Genomic DNA, 13,426 nt, shown 5'->3' with positions numbered 1-13,426 from the left:
ACATGAGCGCCGCACCAGCATCTCCAGCAAAGAAAGTCAAGAAAGGAAGCAAGCCTAAGGTTCCGCTGCCCACCCTCCATATGCCAATATGGTAGCTGCAGCTATCGGAGCCCCGAGGAGAGGGAAGTCGTCAAAATGCATCGTCAAGTTACATATGGCCAACTACAAAGTTGGTGATGACTTGCAGCAAGGTTAGTTCCGAGTGAAAGTTGCGTTTCGAAGGGTTCTGTGAAGCAAGTGAAAGGCGTTGGAGCCTCCGGTCTTCCGACTTGGAGAGAACGCAAAGGCCAAAAGAAAACGAAAGCTAAAGAAAGTGAAACCAAGAGGCCAAGAGAAGGCCCAAAACAAAGCTAGAAGCTGAACAGCTAAGAAACCTGCCTCCAAGAGAAGGCCAATCAAAAGGTGCAGCTGAAGAGCCTGCAGCCAGAAGCAAAAGAAGCCCCGCAGCTAAGAGAAAGCCGCTAACACTTCACAGCTGATGGTTGGTCCGAACCATCCTAAAAGTCCTTATCAGAAACCCAAATCCTCGAAAAGTGTCGATGACACCTCCATTTTATTTCAGAAAGGCCAACAAATAAACATGCGCGAGATCAGATAAAATAAATCAGTATGATTTTTAGAAAACGAGAACCTGCAAAAATTGCCAAATAAATTTGTCAGATCAGCAAAACACTGAATAGGATACTAATAGCCATTTAGTTGTTTTTGTCTTTAAAGTAGGAGCTTACATTTGACACTATCCAAGGATATGAATGAAGGACACTATGATGTTGCTAAAAATAATTACCTATGAACCTTATTTCATTGGCACATGTGATATACTTTTCTCTTGTATTAAATCATTTTTCCTTTGATATGTCACTCATTGTTTTAATGCATTATCATAACCCCAAAGCTGTTTGGCTATTGATATCAATTGAAGAATCCAAGTAGTGTACTCTAGGTCTAACCAAAACAAAAAGAAAACAAAACCTGCTCGAGATTCGATAAAATATATGAGAGTTGTTCCCCTTCAATGGCACGGTTTTATAGAACGCGAGCAAGAAAAATAAATCAAATCAACTGGAGGTTATTTGGTCATAACATGTCTATTAATATAACACAAAATAAGATATTTAGCGTGTCAATAGATTTGAAAAATGAAAAATGAAATGAAGAAGATTTCTGAATGAAATTATCGTCTTGTCCTGTTACATGCGACATAACATTTATTAGGTAGGATAAGTACACATCGGTTTCCTCAGCGTACAATGAAACACGATTTTGAAAAATTAAGGCCAGATATAATTAACTGGTTATGAAATATTAAACTTTAATTTAAAACTACTGAAATAGATTTTTTCTCAAAAGCTTCAGTTTTATACGCGGGCTCATTTTATAACTAAACACAAAAAGAAATTGTGGAACATGTAATGACATAACAACATCATTAATTTGTGAAATACGAAAACAATTAGAGATTATTGACATCAACAGGGTTCATAGGTAATTATTTTTAGCAACATCATAGTGTCCTTCATTCATATCCTTGGATAGTGTCAAAAGTAAGCTCCTAATTTAAAGACAAAAACAACTAAATGGCTATCTAATGTAACGTGTTAATGTATATTTAGTTTAATTTTTTCAAATCTCAATTCATTGTACGGTACGGAAACCGATGTGTACTTGTCCTATCTTATAAATTTGATGTCGCATGTAATAAGACAAGACGATAATTTCATTCAGAAATGTTCTTCATCCGTTTTCATTTTTTGAAATCTATTGATACGCTAAGTATCCTATTCAGTGTTATATTTAATAAAGACGTTATGATCAAATGACCTCAAATTTATTTGATCAATTTTTCCGTGTCGTTTTTCGGTTCTCGTTTTCTAAAACCGTGTCATTGAAGAGGACCAACTGTCATATATTTTATCTGATCTCGCGCATGTTTTTATTTGCATCGGCCTTGTCTGAAATAAAATGCGTATATTCGAGGTGTCATCGACACTTTTCGAGGATTTTGGGTAGCCCTGATAAGGACTTTTTAAGATGAGGGGGTCGGTCAGGACCAACCATCAGCTGTGAAGTGTTTACTTTTTGGCGGATTTCTTTGCTGCTGGTTTCTTAGCTGCGGGCTTCTTTGCTGCTGGTTTCTTGGCTGCAGGCTTCTTGGCTGCAGGCTTCTTTGGAGACTTGGCCTTCTTCGGCTTGGAGGCAGGTTTCTTAGCTGCTGGCTTCTTAGCGGCTTTCTTTGGGCTTTTTGCTTTCTTCTCGCCTGATGCCTTCTTTGGTTTAGTAGCTGTGGCCTTCTTTGGCTTCTTCACTTTCTTAGCTTTTGGTTTCTTTTCGGCCTTTGGTTTCTCTCCAAGTCGGAATGAGCCGGAGGCTCCAACGCCTTTCACTTGCTTCACAGAACCCTTCGAAACGCTGCTTTTCAGAGCAACTTTCACTCGGGAACTAACCTTGCTCGAGTCATCACCAACTTTGTAGTTGGCCATAATATATTTGACGATGGCGACTTTTGACGAGCCTTTCCTCTCCTTCAGGGCTCCGATAGCTGCAGCTACCATATTGGCATATGGAGGGTGGGCAGCGGGAACCTTAGGCTTGCTTGCCTTCTTGACTTTCTTTGCTGGAGATGCTGGTGCGGCGCTCATGTTGACGAGTGGGGTATGCTTCCTGTACACAGAATAGCGAGAATGACAAATTTTTCTCGAAACCGCCTATTTACACATTTTGCTCGGACGTCGCCGAAGACACCACCTCGAGCGCTCGCTTTCTGCTGACTATATTTATCGATATACGAATTGTGTGTTTTCTGACCTAACTTTAACCTGCTATAGTTCCTTGATTTCACATGAAATACTTTTAGTTTCGATGCTGTTCGCAAGAATTTTGTTAGTAAATTTCATTTATTTCTTGTATGAATGTCTATATATAAGAATAATTCCTGTTTTTAAAGCATTTCTGTCGATATTATGATTTGACACCAGTAAATTTCCACTTTAAATGTAAATTTATCGTATCAATTGTTGTTCCAATGCTTTTATTGTTACCAACAAATAAACTATGAATATTTCCCTTTAGTATGATATGCCACACATGTACAGATATATACTACATTTCTGGTAAAAAAAGAATTCACTCGGCGGACAAAAGCACAAACATCGAACAGGCGCCATATTGTTACCTACGATGACGCTATAATAACGATACATGTATTTTACTTAAATCATACATTTGATGAAAATTTTATTAAAATATACACTGGAAACATTTAGAATACTAGTTTAGGTATCTTTTCAACTGCAATAGCGATGCCATAAGAACATGTTTTCGTTAATTTAGTAAGTGTACGATCCGCCTCTCCCACTCGTATTGACGTGACCTAGCTATTTCACGAATCTTGATGAAGATTAAAACTTGATCGTGTCAATAAATTTGGACAAATTTGAATATTATTTCATTGGTACATGTGATATACTTATCTCTTGTATTAAATCATTTTTCCCCGTGATATTTCACTCATTGTATTAATGCATTATGATAACCCTGAAGCTGTTTGGCTATTGATATAAGTGCACTGTCGAAGAATCCAAGAAGTGTACTCCAGGTCTACCCTATTTTCATCATTATCTTAGACATATTTATATCATTCCAAAAAGAAGCTGCCGTTTGATTTTAACATCAATAATAATCAGTTTTCCGAAACTACTTTTGTTTTGAAGTCTGGTATGAAGTGTTATTAATGAACTTCCAAGTGGTCTATATATAAATAAACAATTATCAGGATTTTTATAGACTTTTCAATTTTATCTTTTAAAACTTTTCTCTCAAAAACAAAACAACAAATGAAAAATGAAGACGAAAAAAACATTGTTCGATCAAACGCCTATTAAAAATCACACACATAAAAGCGAATGTTAATTGTCATGTATGTGAGACATTGTTTTTTATTTTTATTGTAAAGTTATTATGTAATTACGGTTTAAACGAGATCTTCTAAGGTTTAGGAAGTCTTCAATCATTAATTGGAAATGAAATGAGAATCCTGAAAATCAAAACCTTTAGGCATTGAAATATGGTATATTATTGGAGATGTAATTATCTTAAAACGTATACATAAATAAAGAGACGATTTTCTCTTGGTGAACAAAAACAAAAACAAGCTCGAGATTAGATAAAATATATGAGAGTTGGTCCCCTTCAATGACACGGTTTTAGAAAACGCGAACCAAAAAACGACATGGAAGAATTGATCAATTAAATTGTGGTTATTTGGTCATAACGTGTCTATTAATATAACACTGAATAGGATATTTAGCATATCAATAGATTTGAAATATGAAAAATGAAATGAAGAAGATTTCTGAATGAAATATCGTCTTGTATTACATCTTGCGACGTAGGACCAATTTTTCTTGCACAAGTACACATCGGTTTCCTCAGCGTACAATGAAACACGATTTTGAAAAATTAAGGCCAGATATGATTAACTCGTTATGAAATATTTAACTTTAATTTAAAACTACTGAAATAGATTTTTTCTCTCAAAAGCTTCAATTTTATACGCGGGCTCATTTTATAACTAAACACAAAAAGAAATTGTGGAACATGTAATGACATAACAACATCATTAATTTGTGAAATACGAAAACAATTAGAGATCACTGACATCAACAAGGTTCATAGGTATTTATTTGTAGCTAGGATACCTCCTCCCCAAATATTTCAAGTTTACTTGTCGCCAGTAAATGCACAATCTAATTGGTGAGAAAACAGTTCTTGTATACTTTTAATCGCCAATCCATATGAAATTTGGTAAAAATGTTTAGAAATATACTATAAGAATATTTCAAGCAAAATTAAGATAGCCATTTAGTTGTTTTTGTCTTTAAAGTAGGAGCTTACATTTGACACTATCCAAGGATATGAATGAAGGACACTATGATGTTGCTAAAAATAATTACCTATGAACCTTATTTCATTGGCACATGTGATATACTTTTCTCTTGTATTAAATCATTTTTCCTTTGATATGTCACTCATTGTTTTAATGCATTATCATAACCCCAAAGCTGTTTGGCTATTGATATCAATTGAAGAATCCAAGTAGTGTACTCTAGGTCTAACCAAAACAAAAAGAAAACAAAACCTGCTCGAGATTCGATAAAATATATGAGAGTTGTTCCCCTTCAATGGCACGGTTTTATAGAACGCGAGCAAGAAAAATAAATCAAATCAACTGGAGGTTATTTGGTCATAACATGTCTATTAATATAACACAAAATAAGATATTTAGCGTGTCAATAGATTTGAAAAATGAAAAATGAAATGAAGAAGATTTCTGAATGAAATTATCGTCTTGTCCTGTTACATGCGACATAACATTTATTAGGTAGGATAAGTACACATCGGTTTCCTCAGCGTACAATGAAACACGATTTTGAAAAATTAAGGCCAGATATAATTAACTGGTTATGAAATATTAAACTTTAATTTAAAACTACTGAAATAGATTTTTTCTCAAAAGCTTCAGTTTTATACGCGGGCTCATTTTATAACTAAACACAAAAAGAAATTGTGGAACATGTAATGACATAACAACATCATTAATTTGTGAAATACGAAAACAATTAGAGATTATTGACATCAACAGGGTTCATAGGTAATTATTTTTAGCAACATCATAGTGTCCTTCATTCATATCCTTGGATAGTGTCAAAAGTAAGCTCCTAATTTAAAGACAAAAACAACTAAATGGCTATCTAATGTAACGTGTTAATGTATATTTAGTTTAATTTTTTCAAATCTCAATTCATTGTACGGTACGGAAACCGATGTGTACTTGTCCTATCTTATAAATTTGATGTCGCATGTAATAAGACAAGACGATAATTTCATTCAGAAATGTTCTTCATCCGTTTTCATTTTTTGAAATCTATTGATACGCTAAGTATCCTATTCAGTGTTATATTTAATAAAGACGTTATGATCAAATGACCTCAAATTTATTTGATCAATTTTTCCGTGTCGTTTTTCGGTTCTCGTTTTCTAAAACCGTGTCATTGAAGAGGACCAACTGTCATATATTTTATCTGATCTCGCGCATGTTTTTATTTGCATCGGCCTTGTCTGAAATAAAATGCGTATATTCGAGGTGTCATCGACACTTTTCGAGGATTTTGGGTAGCCCTGATAAGGACTTTTTTAAGATGAGGGGGTCGGTCAGGACCAACCATCAGCTGTGAAGTGTTTACTTTTTGGCGGATTTCTTTGCTGCTGGTTTCTTAGCTGCGGGCTTCTTTGCTGCTGGTTTCTTGGCTGCAGGCTTCTTGGCTGCAGGCTTCTTTGGAGACTTGGCCTTCTTCGGCTTGGAGGCAGGTTTCTTAGCTGCTGGCTTCTTAGCGGCTTTCTTTGGGCTTTTTGCTTTCTTCTCGCCTGATGCCTTCTTTGGTTTAGTAGCTGTGGCCTTCTTTGGCTTCTTCACTTTCTTAGCTTTTGGTTTCTTTTCGGCCTTTGGTTTCTCTCCAAGTCGGAATGAGCCGGAGGCTCCAACGCCTTTCACTTGCTTCACAGAACCCTTCGAAACGCTGCTTTTCAGAGCAACTTTCACTCGGGAACTAACCTTGCTCGAGTCATCACCAACTTTGTAGTTGGCCATAATATATTTGACGATGGCGACTTTTGACGAGCCTTTCCTCTCCTTCAGGGCTCCGATAGCTGCAGCTACCATATTGGCATATGGAGGGTGGGCAGCGGGAACCTTAGGCTTGCTTGCCTTCTTGACTTTCTTTGCTGGAGATGCTGGTGCGGCGCTCATGTTGACGAGTGGGGTATGCTTCCTGTACACAGAATAGCGAGAATGACAAATTTTTCTCGAAACCGCCTATTTACACATTTTGCTCGGACGTCGCCGAAGACACCACCTCGAGCGCTCGCTTTCTGCTGACTATATTTATCGATATACGAATTGTGTGTTTTCTGACCTAACTTTAACCTGCTATAGTTCCTTGATTTCACATGAAATACTTTTAGTTTCGATGCTGTTCGCAAGAATTTTGTTAGTAAATTTCATTTATTTCTTGTATGAATGTCTATATATAAGAATAATTCCTGTTTTTAAAGCATTTCTGTCGATATTATGATTTGACACCAGTAAATTTCCACTTTAAATGTAAATTTATCGTATCAATTGTTGTTCCAATGCTTTTATTGTTACCAACAAATAAACTATGAATATTTCCCTTTAGTATGATATGCCACACATGTACAGATATATACTACATTTCTGGTAAAAAAAGAATTCACTCGGCGGACAAAAGCACAAACATCGAACAGGCGCCATATTGTTACCTACGATGACGCTATAATAACGATACATGTATTTTACTTAAATCATACATTTGATGAAAATTTTATTAAAATATACACTGGAAACATTTAGAATACTAGTTTAGGTATCTTTTCAACTGCAATAGCGATGCCATAAGAACATGTTTTCGTTAATTTAGTAAGTGTACGATCCGCCTCTCCCACTCGTATTGACGTGACCTAGCTATTTCACGAATCTTGATGAAGATTAAAACTTGATCGTGTCAATAAATTTGGACAAATTTGAATATTATTTCATTGGTACATGTGATATACTTATCTCTTGTATTAAATCATTTTTCCCCGTGATATTTCACTCATTGTATTAATGCATTATGATAACCCTGAAGCTGTTTGGCTATTGATATAAGTGCACTGTCGAAGAATCCAAGAAGTGTACTCCAGGTCTACCCTATTTTCATCATTATCTTAGACATATTTATATCATTCCAAAAAGAAGCTGCCGTTTGATTTTAACATCAATAATAATCAGTTTTCCGAAACTACTTTTGTTTTGAAGTCTGGTATGAAGTGTTATTAATGAACTTCCAAGTGGTCTATATATAAATAAACAATTATCAGGATTTTTATAGACTTTTCAATTTTATCTTTTAAAACTTTTCTCTCAAAAACAAAACAACAAATGAAAAATGAAGACGAAAAAAACATTGTTCGATCAAACGCCTATTAAAAATCACACACATAAAAGCGAATGTTAATTGTCATGTATGTGAGACATTGTTTTTTATTTTTATTGTAAAGTTATTATGTAATTACGGTTTAAACGAGATCTTCTAAGGTTTAGGAAGTCTTCAATCATTAATTGGAAATGAAATGAGAATCCTGAAAATCAAAACCTTTAGGCATTGAAATATGGTATATTATTGGAGATGTAATTATCTTAAAACGTATACATAAATAAAGAGACGATTTTCTCTTGGTGAACAAAAACAAAAACAAGCTCGAGATTAGATAAAATATATGAGAGTTGGTCCCCTTCAATGACACGGTTTTAGAAAACGCGAACCAAAAAACGACATGGAAGAATTGATCAATTAAATTGTGGTTATTTGGTCATAACGTGTCTATTAATATAACACTGAATAGGATATTTAGCATATCAATAGATTTGAAATATGAAAAATGAAATGAAGAAGATTTCTGAATGAAATATCGTCTTGTATTACATCTTGCGACGTAGGACCAATTTTTCTTGCACAAGTACACATCGGTTTCCTCAGCGTACAATGAAACACGATTTTGAAAAATTAAGGCCAGATATGATTAACTCGTTATGAAATATTTAACTTTAATTTAAAACTACTGAAATAGATTTTTTCTCTCAAAAGCTTCAATTTTATACGCGGGCTCATTTTATAACTAAACACAAAAAGAAATTGTGGAACATGTAATGACATAACAACATCATTAATTTGTGAAATACGAAAACAATTAGAGATCACTGACATCAACAAGGTTCATAGGTATTTATTTGTAGCTAGGATACCTCCTCCCCAAATATTTCAAGTTTACTTGTCGCCAGTAAATGCACAATCTAATTGGTGAGAAAACAGTTCTTGTATACTTTTAATCGCCAATCCATATGAAATTTGGTAAAAATGTTTAGAAATATACTATAAGAATATTTCAAGCAAAATTAAGATAGCCATTTAGTTGTTTTTGTCTTTAAAGTAGGAGCTTACATTTGACACTATCCAAGGATATGAATGAAGGACACTATGATGTTGCTAAAAATAATTACCTATGAACCTTATTTCATTGGCACATGTGATATACTTTTCTCTTGTATTAAATCATTTTTCCTTTGATATGTCACTCATTGTTTTAATGCATTATCATAACCCCAAAGCTGTTTGGCTATTGATATCAATTGAAGAATCCAAGTAGTGTACTCTAGGTCTAACCAAAACAAAAAGAAAACAAAACCTGCTCGAGATTCGATAAAATATATGAGAGTTGTTCCCCTTCAATGGCACGGTTTTATAGAACGCGAGCAAGAAAAATAAATCAAATCAACTGGAGGTTATTTGGTCATAACATGTCTATTAATATAACACAAAATAAGATATTTAGCGTGTCAATAGATTTGAAAAATGAAAAATGAAATGAAGAAGATTTCTGAATGAAATTATCGTCTTGTCCTGTTACATGCGACATAACATTTATTAGGTAGGATAAGTACACATCGGTTTCCTCAGCGTACAATGAAACACGATTTTGAAAAATTAAGGCCAGATATAATTAACTGGTTATGAAATATTAAACTTTAATTTAAAACTACTGAAATAGATTTTTTCTCAAAAGCTTCAGTTTTATACGCGGGCTCATTTTATAACTAAACACAAAAAGAAATTGTGGAACATGTAATGACATAACAACATCATTAATTTGTGAAATACGAAAACAATTAGAGATTATTGACATCAACAGGGTTCATAGGTAATTATTTTTAGCAACATCATAGTGTCCTTCATTCATATCCTTGGATAGTGTCAAAAGTAAGCTCCTAATTTAAAGACAAAAACAACTAAATGGCTATCTAATGTAACGTGTTAATGTATATTTAGTTTAATTTTTTCAAATCTCAATTCATTGTACGGTACGGAAACCGATGTGTACTTGTCCTATCTTATAAATTTGATGTCGCATGTAATAAGACAAGACGATAATTTCATTCAGAAATGTTCTTCATCCGTTTTCATTTTTTGAAATCTATTGATACGCTAAGTATCCTATTCAGTGTTATATTTAATAAAGACGTTATGATCAAATGACCTCAAATTTATTTGATCAATTTTTCCGTGTCGTTTTTCGGTTCTCGTTTTCTAAAACCGTGTCATTGAAGAGGACCAACTGTCATATATTTTATCTGATCTCGCGCATGTTTTTATTTGCATCGGCCTTGTCTGAAATAAAATGCGTATATTCGAGGTGTCATCGACACTTTTCGAGGATTTTGGGTAGCCCTGATAAGGACTTTTTAAGATGAGGGGGTCGGTCAGGACCAACCATCAGCTGTGAAGTGTTTACTTTTTGGCGGATTTCTTTGCTGCTGGTTTCTTAGCTGCGGGCTTCTTTGCTGCTGGTTTCTTGGCTGCAGGCTTCTTGGCTGCAGGCTTCTTTGGAGACTTGGCCTTCTTCGGCTTGGAGGCAGGTTTCTTAGCTGCTGGCTTCTTAGCGGCTTTCTTTGGGCTTTTTGCTTTCTTCTCGCCTGATGCCTTCTTTGGTTTAGTAGCTGTGGCCTTCTTTGGCTTCTTCACTTTCTTAGCTTTTGGTTTCTTTTCGGCCTTTGGTTTCTCTCCAAGTCGGAATGAGCCGGAGGCTCCAACGCCTTTCACTTGCTTCACAGAACCCTTCGAAACGCTGCTTTTCAGAGCAACTTTCACTCGGGAACTAACCTTGCTCGAGTCATCACCAACTTTGTAGTTGGCCATAATATATTTGACGATGGCGACTTTTGACGAGCCTTTCCTCTCCTTCAGGGCTCCGATAGCTGCAGCTACCATATTGGCATATGGAGGGTGGGCAGCGGGAACCTTAGGCTTGCTTGCCTTCTTGACTTTCTTTGCTGGAGATGCTGGTGCGGCGCTCATGTTGACGAGTGGGGTATGCTTCCTGTACACAGAATAGCGAGAATGACAAATTTTTCTCGAAACCGCCTATTTACACATTTTGCTCGGACGTCGCCGAAGACACCACCTCGAGCGCTCGCTTTCTGCTGACTATATTTATCGATATACGAATTGTGTGTTTTCTGACCTAACTTTAACCTGCTATAGTTCCTTGATTTCACATGAAATACTTTTAGTTTCGATGCTGTTCGCAAGAATTTTGTTAGTAAATTTCATTTATTTCTTGTATGAATGTCTATATATAAGAATAATTCCTGTTTTTAAAGCATTTCTGTCGATATTATGATTTGACACCAGTAAATTTCCACTTTAAATGTAAATTTATCGTATCAATTGTTGTTCCAATGCTTTTATTGTTACCAACAAATAAACTATGAATATTTCCCTTTAGTATGATATGCCACACATGTACAGATATATACTACATTTCTGGTAAAAAAAGAATTCACTCGGCGGACAAAAGCACAAACATCGAACAGGCGCCATATTGTTACCTACGATGACGCTATAATAACGATACATGTATTTTACTTAAATCATACATTTGATGAAAATTTTATTAAAATATACACTGGAAACATTTAGAATACTAGTTTAGGTATCTTTTCAACTGCAATAGCGATGCCATAAGAACATGTTTTCGTTAATTTAGTAAGTGTACGATCCGCCTCTCCCACTCGTATTGACGTGACCTAGCTATTTCACGAATCTTGATGAAGATTAAAACTTGATCGTGTCAATAAATTTGGACAAATTTGAATATTATTTCATTGGCACATGTGATATACTTATCTCTTGTATTAAATCATTTTCCCCGTGATATTTCACTCATTGTATTAATGCATTATGATAACCCTGAAGCTGTTTGGCTATTGATATAAGTGCACTGTCGAAGAATCCAAGAAGTGTACTCCAGGTCTACCCTATTTTCATCATTATCTTAGACATATTTATATCATTCCAAAAAGAAGCTGCCGTTTGATTTTAACATCAATAATAATCAGTTTTCCGAAACTACTTTTGTTTTGAAGTCTGGTATGAAGTGTTATTAATGAACTTCCAAGTGGTCTATATATAAATACACAATTATCAGGATTTTTATAGACTTTTCAATTTTATCTTTTAAAACCTTTCTCTCAAAAACAAAACAACAAATGAAAAATGAAAACATTGTTCGATCAAACGCCTATTAAAAATCACACACATAAAAGCGAATGTTAATTGTCATGTATGGGAGACATTGTTTTTTATTTTTATTGTAAAGTTATTATGTAATTACGGTTTAAACGAGATCTTCTAAGGTTTAGGAAGTCTTCAATCATTAATTGGAAATGAAATGAGAATCCTGAAAATCAAAACCTTTAGGCATTGAAATATGGTATATTATTGGAGATGTAATTATCTTAAAACGTATACATAAATAAAGAGAGGATTTTCTCTTGGTGAACAAAAACAAAAACAAGCTCGAGATTAGATAAAATATATGAGAGTTGGTCCTCTTCAATGACACGGTTTTAGAAAACGCGAACCAAAAAACATGGAAAAATTGATCAAATAAATTGGGGTTATTTGGTCATAACGTGTCTATTAATATAACACTGAATAGGATATTTAGCGTATCAATAGATTTGAAAAATGAAAAATGAAATGAAGAAGATTTCTGAATGAAATATCGTCTTGTATTACATCTTGCGACGTAGGACCAATTTTTCTTGCACAAGTACACATCGGTTTCCTCAGCGTACAATGAAACACGATTTTGAAAAATTAAGGCCAGATATAATTAACTCGTTATGAAATATTTAACTTTAATTTAAAACTACTGAAATAGATTTTTTCTCTCAAAAGCTTCAGTTTTATACGCGGGCTCATTTTATAACTAAACACAAAAAGAAATTGTGGAACATGTAATGACATAACAACATCATTAATTTGTGAAATACGAAAACAATTAGAGATCACTGACATCAACAAGGTTCATAGGTATTTATTTGTAGCAAGGATACCTCCTCCCCAAATATTTCAAGTTTACTTGTCGCCAGTAAATGCACTATCTAATTGGTGAGAAAACAGTTCCTGTATACTTTTAATCGCCAATCCATATGAAATTTGGTAAAAATGTTTAGAAATATACTATAAGAACATTTCAAGCAAAATTAGATAGTCATTTAGTTGTTTTTGTCCTTAAAGTAGGAGCTTACATTTGACACTATCCAAGGATATGAATGAAGGACACTATGATGTTGCTAAAAATAATTACCTATGAACCTAATTTCATTGGCACATGTGATATACTTTTCTCTTGTATTAAATCATTTTTCCTTTGATATGTCAATCATTGTTTTAATGCATTATCATAACCCCAAAGCTATTTGGCTATTGATATCAATTGAAGAATCCAAGAAGTGTACTCTAGG

At 34.4% G+C, this 13,426-nt stretch overlaps 3 protein-coding genes across 3 annotated transcripts; all 3 read right to left on the bottom strand.

Annotated features, from left to right (window-relative positions):
* Nucleotides 1–2,072: 2,072 nt before the first annotated feature.
* On the bottom strand, nt 2,073–2,639 carry LOC132564246 (histone H1.2-like). Its single transcript, XM_060228920.1, has one exon. It carries the CDS (start codon nt 2,637–2,639, stop codon nt 2,073–2,075), a length of 567 nt encoding a protein of 188 aa, XP_060084903.1.
* Nucleotides 2,640–6,238: 3,599 nt separating this feature from the next.
* On the bottom strand, nt 6,239–6,805 carry LOC132564247 (histone H1.2-like). The gene has a single exon (XM_060228921.1). It carries the CDS (start codon nt 6,803–6,805, stop codon nt 6,239–6,241), a length of 567 nt encoding a protein of 188 aa, XP_060084904.1.
* Nucleotides 6,806–10,403: 3,598 nt separating this feature from the next.
* Nucleotides 10,404–10,970, bottom strand: LOC132564245 (histone H1.2-like). Its single transcript, XM_060228919.1, has one exon. The coding sequence runs from the start codon at nt 10,968–10,970 to the stop codon at nt 10,404–10,406; it is 567 nt and encodes a 188-aa protein (XP_060084902.1).
* Between the last annotated feature and the right edge of the window lie 2,456 nt (nt 10,971–13,426).

Source organism: Ylistrum balloti, unplaced genomic scaffold (genome assembly GCF_031769215.1).
Source record: "Ylistrum balloti isolate Yb309-2 unplaced genomic scaffold, AGI_CSIRO_Ybal_v1 Utg372102, whole genome shotgun sequence".
Classification (NCBI taxonomy): Eukaryota; Metazoa; Mollusca; class Bivalvia; order Pectinida; family Pectinidae; genus Ylistrum; species Ylistrum balloti.
Note: the sequence above shows the minus strand (reverse complement) of the source record. Positions and strands in the feature narration are given on the sequence as shown.

Bases quoted from the DNA above. Each gene is read 5' to 3' on its own strand.
- LOC132564247 (XM_060228921.1), bottom strand. From the start codon at position 6,805: ATGAGCGCCGCACCAGCATCTCCAGCAAAGAAAGTCAAGAAGGCAAGC.
- LOC132564246 (XM_060228920.1), bottom strand. From the start codon at position 2,639: ATGAGCGCCGCACCAGCATCTCCAGCAAAGAAAGTCAAGAAGGCAAGC.
- LOC132564245 (XM_060228919.1), bottom strand. From the start codon at position 10,970: ATGAGCGCCGCACCAGCATCTCCAGCAAAGAAAGTCAAGAAGGCAAGC.